The sequence below is a fragment of the Eurypyga helias genome, unplaced genomic scaffold, assembly GCF_000690775.1.
Source record: "Eurypyga helias isolate BGI_N326 unplaced genomic scaffold, ASM69077v1 scaffold7429, whole genome shotgun sequence".
Taxonomy (NCBI): Eukaryota; Metazoa; Chordata; class Aves; order Eurypygiformes; family Eurypygidae; genus Eurypyga; species Eurypyga helias.
In genome coordinates this window covers 31,660-41,615 of record NW_010273851.1, presented here as the reverse complement: position 1 = coordinate 41,615, position 9,956 = coordinate 31,660, and the positions used below count along the sequence as shown (strand labels likewise).

At 42.1% G+C, this 9,956-nt stretch overlaps 1 protein-coding gene across 1 annotated transcript; it reads left to right on the top strand.

The window, feature by feature from the left end:
* Positions 1-1,622: 1,622 nt before the first annotated feature.
* On the top strand, positions 1,623-8,945 carry CDR2 (cerebellar degeneration-related protein 2, 62kDa; the record flags this gene model as incomplete). The annotated part of the gene is made up of 4 exons (XM_010159621.1): positions 1,623-1,735; positions 6,315-6,463; positions 6,733-6,897; positions 8,078-8,945. Coding segments are annotated over 4 exons (1,295 nt in total), but the record flags the coding sequence as incomplete, so codon positions are not given.
* Positions 8,946-9,956: the final 1,011 nt, after the last annotated feature.

Sequence of the window (9,956 nt, the reverse complement as noted above, 5' to 3'; positions counted from 1 at the left end):
ATCAGTGTGCCAGGTAGCTCCTTGTCACACATCCTTTGAAACTCTGAAGAACTCCCAAGCACTGTGAATTGTTTTTCAGATATTTTTTGCTGCATTTATTCTAAGAATCTGATCTTGAGGTAGGAAACAATGCACCGTGGCTGTAAAGAATACCACAGCTGCTGTGGTATTCCTTAGCCAGGATTGGACATCTACAACTTAATAGACTCCTACTCCTTTGTCCTTGTAAGTCTGAGTTCGGTCTTTGGCTTAGGTATGTAGATGGGATGGAGTAATCACTTTGGACAGGCTGCCAAGCTGAAGGTTAGCACAAAACAATCCTGGAACAGTGCTGTGTCTCTTACAGTGACTAGCTGATAAGATTTTCCTGCTAAGGGCAGGAAAGAGGTAAGATAAAACAACGGCACCTTAATCATATGAAAACGGAATGTGTTTTCTTGTCTAGCTACAACGACTGGCGATGAACTACATATCTCTTGTATATTGACTTCAGTCGTCTTGAAGTGAATCTAAGTTTTTTCTTGACTGTTCTTTTGCCTCTTTCCCATTAGTGATGCAAGTTCTGTGTGAAAACTAACAAGGTTGTATTGCACACATTCAGAAGACAACCTGCTCGTGGTTCTGGTGGTGGGAAGGAGGGGGCAAATTAGAGATTTTTTAAGTTTGCTGTACTCTTAATATGTAATACCCACACAGAGTAATTAGGGTTTTGGCAATAACACCAAGGTTATTTTCTTTGTCACAATATATTGGCTTTTAAATTGCACATCTTGATACATAATGATATGGAATATCTAGCACTACTGATGCTGTTGAACAAATACCCAGCTTCCCTCTACATGAGTGTTAGGATAACTTATTTCTTAATTTGAAACAACTGCAGTCCCTGCACCCTGGAGGTGATTGAAGATGACTGAAGTGAAATTGAGATTAAATACTGAGAACAAATGATACAATCATGTTTTGGAGCGCATAAAACAATTCTTGTCTCGTAGGTTTATGAGCTTGAAAAGCAGAATAGCTACATTTCTTTGTCAGTTTTATGTTTTTTGCTATTATTGTTTCACCACTAAAAAGCATCAGAAACTTTGATTTAGCACTTTTATCCTGTATGACCTGAGCTCCTTGGTGAAGGAGTAATGGGGAAGAACAGCAAGTTGATAAAGACTGCAGTCAGCTTTGGTCTGGGTCTAGCCTGGAGAACACTTCCAGGGGCTTTTAAGCTTATTTTTCTAAAATATGAGTGCTGTAAACATGGTGAAGTGTAACTAACAGACACGTTGGGCAGAGATGCTAGCGCAGTACTCGGCAGATCGTGGGAAGTAAAGAGAAGAAGCCTGGATGTGTCTGACCTGTGGCTGAAGGACCAAAGAGGAACCAAGGAAGCATCATGAAATAAGAGTATCTTCTAGGTTTCAGGACTGACTTAAACTTGCACTATAAATGGTGTATGAATGTTCTGCTTAAGTATAAGCTGACTTTCTTTTTGGGTACTGGAGATAACTTACAGCAGTTACACTGGCAATAAAAAAAAAAAAACCAACACCTCAAGTGATTGATTAAAATGCTTTAGATTGTTATTGGCTCTATAACTTATGTGCAAGCATTATTTCTTTGTTTAGATCTTCACCTTGCTGCTGAGCTTGGGAAGACGCTACTGGACCGTAACACTGAACTAGAAGAATCTTTACAGCAAATGTATGCAACAAATCAAGAGCAACTGCAGGAGATAGAGGTAAATATTTAAAGGATCCAAATGTGAAAGCATCTAAACCTGCAACTAATAGCACATAAGTTAAAGATTGTTCAGTATTTTTCTTGAAGGTGTCAAGAAATTCACATCTCAACTACTTCTGCTACTTTGAGAATATGAGAACCTGTATAGGCTTGATCATAGTTAGAACAGTTTGACTGATTACTAGCAGCTTTGTGCCATTAAACTTCACATTGGATTTGGCTTGTTTAATTACGAATTACTGGTATTTTTGGTTTTGTACAGAAAAGTTACCTCAGTTAGTTTATTGCTAAACTTTGCTGATCCTGTTAGGTTAAATGATGTGAAATTATATGATGAATAAATTTGTAATTTAAATTACATGAGGTTTTAGTGCAGTAACCACTAACGAATTATATCCTGATAAGTGCAGGAGATCTGGGGACATGTACTTCCACTAAACTGAGGTGAGGTAAAGGGAGCTGAAAATGGTGTGTGTGGGTGTTTTTTGTTTTGTTTTTTTTACATTGAAATAAACAACCAACCCAAATGCCAAAGCAAGCAAACACACACACCCCCAAAAAAAACCCCAACCCACCATCAAACCTAAACATTTAAATAGTATCTAAATACAGGACACAGTGGATATATTGTTCTGTATTTTCTTGAGGGGGTGGAAACATGACCATCCTTTCAAAACCACTCATCTTTGTGTTACTTGGTAGAAGAACCTGGCCGTTTTTGGCTTTTTTTTTTTTTTTTCAATACTGCTTGTGTTCTTGCAGACCTAGCATTTGTCAGCACAATGAATTTTTTTCATCTATTAGAGGGCAGTGCATGGTCTCCAATAATTAAATTGTTACATATTCAGACTTTGCTGACTGACAGCGTATTGGAAACACAGTCAGCATCTTGCTTTGGTTCTGGTACGAGTCACAGGGAACAGGCCAACTAGTATACTCTACATCTTCACACACTCAGAGTTCCTTTGTGCAAGCAGTATGTAAGCAGTTATGGACGGTGTGTGGATTTTGTACAGCTGCAACTTAAGAGTCAGACCGCTTCTCATTGTAGTGGTAATGGGCAATAGAATCCTAAGCTTAATACTTAGGGGGATATAGGTCTCTCTAAAGCAGTCAAAATGCTGCATTTGTGTTAACGTGACTAAGTGATGCACAATTTCTGGGTGCAGGGTTTTGGCTGGGTTTTTTAAGGTATTTCTGTTCTATACCTCATGCTTTGGCTCTTTCCTCTCTTATGTGCTGAATATAATCTCTATTACCCTACTCACCCTCTGATACAATGGTTGGAATGTTTCATATTTATTTTAGTGCCACAGCGTTACAAAAAAATGTATGTACTTCTGCAGAGATTTAAAATAACTCATTGCCTTGAATGGTCTTTGTGTTCTGAAGATCTAGAAAGGACAAACACTTCAGGGTGCCACACAGGTGTTTTTCTACTTAAAGTTCTATGCCTGCATGAACAACCGTGTTGACGGAAGTGTTTAATGCAGTTACAACACGCCTAACTTTGCAATAGATAACTAACCTGGCTCATTGAGTGTAGCTACTTAATAAGCAGCTATATTTTTGTTATCTGGAAATACAGAAAATGTATTGTTGCTAAGCTGCATTCATTTATAGAAATAGTCCAGTGCCATTAGGGATATCATATCCTGTTGGTTGAAGCCAGTCTATTTGCTGAAGCTTTTCTGGCAGATCAGTATTCGTTAGCTGAGGAAGAGAGCTTCAGCACCAGGCAGTGGTCAGAACGGTCCATCTAGCAGTGATCTACAGGTGATGTGTTGCAGGGTCAAGTACTTGTATGTTCAGATAGTCTCAGGCAGTGACAGACTAATTATTCTCTCAATATCTTGCTTTGCTTAGCCAATCCAAAAAAACCCAAATCAAGACTTGTGCAATACTGCTTTTTGAAGGCTTTATCTGATAGCCTTTTCTTGTCTTTCCTACTCTCCCCCAGCATGGGTAGCAGCTTATATTGGGTTGTCCTATCAGGAAGGGGTGAGAGGTGGGCAAACAGTTTTTGTGGTGCGTCTGACAGAAAAGTAGTGCCTGCACCTTTGTTTGCCAAACTTACTGTGCTGAATCAAAGAACCTGTAGATTGTATTCCCTAATAACATGCTGTCTTCTCTGTTCCACCACCTGTCAGTCTTCTGTCGTGGTGCAGTTTAGAAGTGCATTGGCAACTAAAAACATTACTTTCTCCAAATAAGTCTCTCTTGTATCTGGATTTCTGGCAGAAAAGGAAAAATCAAATGAAACCCTTCCTCAAATACTTAGAGAGAACCTCAAGGTGGAGAACTGACTATATTGGCTTGCTGGAACAAGGGATTGTTGCAAGAATTCACTGAAACAGAGAAATAAATTAGCATATGAAAGGTGCATTATTTTTCAGCTGGTAAAAGCAGTTCAGTAATTTTCATACCTGTATTTCTGTCTCTTGTGGGAACGCAGGGTACCCCACTGCACGGGGTACGTGTGCACATGGCATATCCCGTCTCTATGCTTGATTATTTCAAACTTTCAAGTGCTCGTCTCCATAACCTAAAGGTGATCTTTCAGCTGTTGCTGCACCTACTCTGCTGCATTTCTTCAGTGCAGTATTCTCAGTGTAAATCTTTGGCATTTCTTTCCTATTATCTTAGGGGTAGCAAAGTCTAGAACTGGTTAAGAAATCATTCTTAAGTATGGCACTACCTCATCTGCTCTGAAAAGGAAGGGTCAAAGGCTGTGAGGTGCTTAAGATTACATCTGATACATTCAGCGCTGACATATAAAATGTTTTACAGCCTTGGATCATTATATGTGACCTCTGTGCTGACACGTGTGCCACTAACTAATCATTGCAGATGTAATAAATGCTGGATTGAAAGGGCAACTTTATTCCTGTCTGAACCTGTACCCAGCACTCAGACTTCAGAAATACAGATGCTCTCCTTTCATTGTGTGGTAGAGTGCTGACTGCCGCTTCATGTTAGGCGCTCAGTTGCAGGGGAGGTGGAATAAATGCGAACGTGTAGAGTATTTACTGCCGCAGCTGCACCTCATTGACACCAGCGCTGAAGGTACTGGAGATGCGAGGTGGAGAAATGGTGCTTTGCATCTTCTGTTCGTATAAATCTTCCGTAAAAGCCCATTGTAGTAAGTGGTAACATCTAATTCTGGCACCAGAGCCTTGGTTTCTGCTTAGCCACACTTGTATGGCTGAAGAAAATCTGAAGATCTCAAGCTCCCCCAGAGCATAACCAATAGAAAAAGTTCATCTAAAATGGGTCACATTGAGATTCTGCTGCTAATCCATGTACTATTTTTGTGTAAATCCTCTGTCATGTGCACACAGGCTACAAAAGGATCTAGCCAACTGCTATCATGTTGATCTTCCAGAAGCCTGTGTGTAGCAGTTACTAGTCCTAGATTAACTTATTATCTGTTCTTAAATTGCCTAAAATGTAAGCCCATCAATCTTTTAATGAGGTAAAAGGTTAAGTAGAATATTAGAAGTTTTGAGTATGTAACCGGCCTATGTAAAAAGAATTCATTCTCCCCAGTTGAAGTTTACTTTTCAGTAAGTAGAATGCAGTAATAACAGAATATATTGCAAGAAATAAATTCTATTAAGAACAAGCTATTTCTTGTTTAAAGGGTTAAGAGTTGTTTGTGTTCACGCCTGTCTGGTGTAGACTCTCACATGGATTTTTAGAACGGGATCAGCCCTATCCTGGGTGGGACAATGTAAGACCCTTGTATTAAGGGCCTTAGATGATTGTTAACTGCTCTTTGCGAATTCCAAGCTTTCTGACGTTACTCGAGAAACTTAACAGTCATGTTGTTAATTGTAAAACTAAAGGGGATTAAAATGAGAGCACTTCATGTGGATTTTTATTTTTTAACAAAGGCAGGAGACCTTTGTTTGGAGTTACAGTAACTGGAATAGGTCCCTGTGGGTAATTAAAGATTGAATTGAATAATTTGATTATATTTCCTGACACACAGTAACCCACATACTCTCTTTTAAGTCTGACTACAACCCAAGTTCTGTTCTCCTGGATCAAATGCTGTGTCAGACTGGAAACACTTAGGTCAGCTGAAAAGAAATTTAATTATGGATGGTGCTACCCAATATTTCAGTTTTAATGCCAAGAAAATTGTTGGGTCAACACTGTTACAGAATTTCTGTTGGAGCCCACTGCAGTTTTTAGCAGAACTCAGTGGATAGTTATGGGCTGTGTTGAAGTCTGGATTCATGGCTGTGTTAATGTCAACTGCAGCACGGGCAAAGCCCGTCCAAAGGCTTGGGTACTGGCAAAAGCCGAGCTGTGGCAAGGAGAGAAACAGCTTGCACAGCCAAACCCAGCTCCTGGATAAAAGGCTGGTTCATCAGCCTGGGTACGACAGCGGCAAGCTGGCTTGTCGAGCTACTGACAGTGCTTCTACAACTGAACACGTACCACAGCAACCCCCAAATCAATGTTTCTATAACTCAGTAGTTTCTCTATGAATGTGAATACAAATATGAGACAGTACTCCTCTCGTTGTGCCTCGGGTACAAACTAGTAATGGCAACTCTGTCTTGCAGTACCTCACAAGGCAAGCGGAGCTCTTGAATCAGATGAATGATCAGCATGCAAAAGTCTATGAACAGCTGGATGTGACAGCAAGGGAACTAGAAGACACTAATAAAAGACTAGCTGAGGAGAGCAAAGCTTCCCAACAAAAGATCTTAAGGTAAGAAACTTGTCCTGGATCCCCTCCCCACGTACCCCAGTTGATAATACAAAAAGAGCAGTCCAGGGGTATTTGGGTAGTTACTGGGTGGCTGTCTCTGTCTAGGCTTGTTCTACAATACTGTTAACTGGAAAGGATAGCTTTATTTAAAGGTCTTTTGGGGCCAAAAAGAAGCCTTCAGAGAAGAAACTACCAAATGAGGGGATGAGAAACTCCTATGTCCTTGATTAAACACACAAATGTTTTAACAGCAGTCCTTTACCTTTTAGCTTGACACAGACAATTGAACATCTGCAAACACACATAGATGACCTGCAACAACAAGTAGAAGACCTGAAGAAGGCTGGACGAGGCCGGATGAGCTGTGAGCGATCTGACCAGCCAAGATCAATGCACAGTTTCTCATGTTTGAAGGAGCTGTATGACCTTCGCCAGTAAGTCTTCTTACCTTGCATACAAAGAGAATACTGGTATTATTTTAAGCACAGCTTTAAAAACTAAGACAAAAGCACAGTTGTCAAACAAGCTAGCAGAAAAGCATCTAATGCTCGCAACTAGGACTCTATCTGCAGTCCTGTGCTGTGGTGTTGCCACTGCCTCTGGCATACTGCTAGTGTATGTGAGAGGAACTGCAGGTTCTACTTTCTGTCTCGAAAGGTTCTGTCCTAAAGCCTCCAACTCTATCAAATTGTAGCTTAAAGGCTTGCAGTGATTTGCACCCACATTTCTCAGTTGGACAAAAGCATATGCACAGATAATCTAAAACCCAAACACCCTGTAACTTACCCTTTCCTTGGATGTCGGTGCATATCTCCTTTCGAAGGAAGGCAGGATTCCTGCAATAGCTTTCCTGAACTTAAGCTGGTTAAAATGATTCTTAAGCTGGTAAAATGGTGCCTCGACCTCGGGGCTACTTTTTTAATTTTGAGCAGATTTCCCCAGCTGAGCTGCATTAGCATGCCCTTCAGGAGAGTCCCCTGGGGTAAAGCTCTGACTCCTTCAGGCCAAGGCGGGGCATTTGGAAGTGAAGCACCTCCACAGGCAGGCAGAACAGGCTTTGGTGTCTGGGCCTCAGCACTGCATGGAGATAGGGCTGTAGAGTAAATCCATACATCCCAAAAGAAGTGATCTCTTGATGGTTCACAAGATGGGTGGATTTCTTCAAACTGCCGAAGGCTTGTGGAAATACCAGCCTGCACCATTCCTTTGCCAACTTGGAAGCTTGTTTCCACAATAAATATTGACAGAAGTTACAGGAGGGAAGTGCTGGGGATGAAAAAACCCCCAAGTGTCCAAGTATTACAGGATATGTGGAAGCAAGCTTATTTCAGCTTGAACTGCAGGTCTGGTTATTCAATCAGCCTGTCTGTAACTTGAAACTGTGAGCGAGCTGCCGTTCTGCTTGAGCTGAGAGGCTTGATCTGATGACAGCCGTGTACAAACTCCGCTCCGTCGTGAAACGGACCGGTAGGCTAGTCAGATGGCAGCTATCCATACTCTGAGGTGTGTTAGCACAGTTTACATCTGTCGCTTGTTACCCGGGCCAGGAAAACTGGGGGAGGTGTGGTCAGCTGTGCCTCCTACCTTCGGTAACGCTTGCTTTTGTTCCTGCAGGTATTTTGTTTACGATCACGTGTTTGCGGAAAAGATTGCTTCGATGGATAGTCAGCTGAGTCCTCTGGAAGAAGAAAACGAGAACTTAAAAAAGGCAGTTACAGTTCTGCAAGCCCAACTTAAGCTAGAAAAAGAGAAGAGGGTAACAATGGAGGAGGAGTACAGTCTCATGGTGAAAGAAAACTATGACCTTGAGCAGAGACTTGTCGATATGGACTTGTATCGGGCTCGTGCAGAGGAGTTGGAATTGGAAGTAACTGAACTGCAACAAATACTTCAGTCTGAACACGCGTTCCGTCATGCAGAGAAACTAGTGCCAGAATCCTTTTTCATTTCATTCAAGGAATCTTTAGAGGGGGAGCTTGGTCAGAGCCTGGCAGATGATGGACTTCTGACTGCCCTGGAGCTTGACAAGAAGGCACTGAAACGGAGCATCAGCGAAACCTTCCTGAGCAGTGCTGCAGGGGGAGACTTTTTAAGGGGCCATGAAGAAACCTGTATTAGGAGAGCTGAAGCTGTGAAGCAGCGAGGAATCTCGGTACTTAACGAAGTTGATGCTCAGTATAACGCTCTGAAAGTTAAGTATGAGGAACTTCTGAAGAAGTGTCAAATGGATGAAGATTCTTTGAAACACAAGGCTGTACAGACACAGAAGCAGTGTTCCAAGGACCTAAATGTGGGGAATGCACAGTATGACCTTCCAGCTAGCAGTCAGGAATTCACAAATGTGGAGCTGAGTGACTCTCCCACAAATGCTCTTCCTGAATATAAAGCACTCTTCAAGGAAATTTTTAGCTGTATCAGAAAAACAAAGGAAGAAATAGATGAACACCGAGCGAAGTACAAGTCCCTCTCCTCTCAGCCCTAACACTGGACACGCTGGTGACTTGTGAAGGGGAAAAACTTGAGACAAATGTCAGACCCCTTATAGTGATGTGTTTCTTGAGCACTTGGATGTTTTGTGTTGTCTTGCAGACCTGTAGTTAACAAGCTAGTTAGGTAACGGTTAGTCTCTGTAGGAATAGATGTCATGTTTAGGTAACGGTTAGTCTCTGTAGGAATAGATGTCATGTTTAGCACTGTCACACAAACTGGTGGGTGTAAAGCAAATGTAGCTTAATACCACACTACAACTTCATACTGCACCTCCACTCTGGCCAGAGCAGTAGCTGCCACTGGTTTCCTTAGTCCACTTGAGAACCAGCAGCTGAGAAACCTGCGCTGAACTTCTGATGAGGCACCAGCCTGCAGCTTCCCTTTGTGTCGCAGGTGATGGTCTGTCGCTGTGTCTGTGTAGTTATCAAAGCCCCTGAGGAGTGTCTGGGGCAGCCTCTCCTTGTTAGCATCCAGCTGAACTTGCTTTGGCAGAGAGGGGAGGAGCTGGCACAGCAGCCTGTGCTGCGCTCGGTTTGAGCGAAGACCGTGTTCTCAAGTGCACTAAGCTCTCCCACAGACACAGGAAGAGGTTAAGTGTCCTCCTGCTATGAAAGGATTTGATGTCAAGTTTGTGTGGCGTCTTAGGTATAGTTTCTGATGTAGGGCACTCTGTATTAAGGAGATACTGTGAATTGGTTACGTATGTTCTTTGGAATGTCTGCAAAGTACATTTCTGTGTGTTTGGTAGAAGGTTGCATTTTAGCTGTTTAATGTTAGTTGTAGCTTAGCTGTTTAATGTTAGTTGTAGCGTTGGCATAGTGGTATAGCTTTTAATCTTGATGCTTGAAGGGGACGGGCCAGATAAGGTCTTACCACGTGTTTTGACTGTTGCTTCCAGTGTTGGCTCCTGTGGCCCTATTCCATGCTTCCTGGAGGTGGGCGGATGGGTCTGACTGACAGTGGGGGACCGTGCTCTTGTTCTTCCTCTCCTCCACTCCCCGAT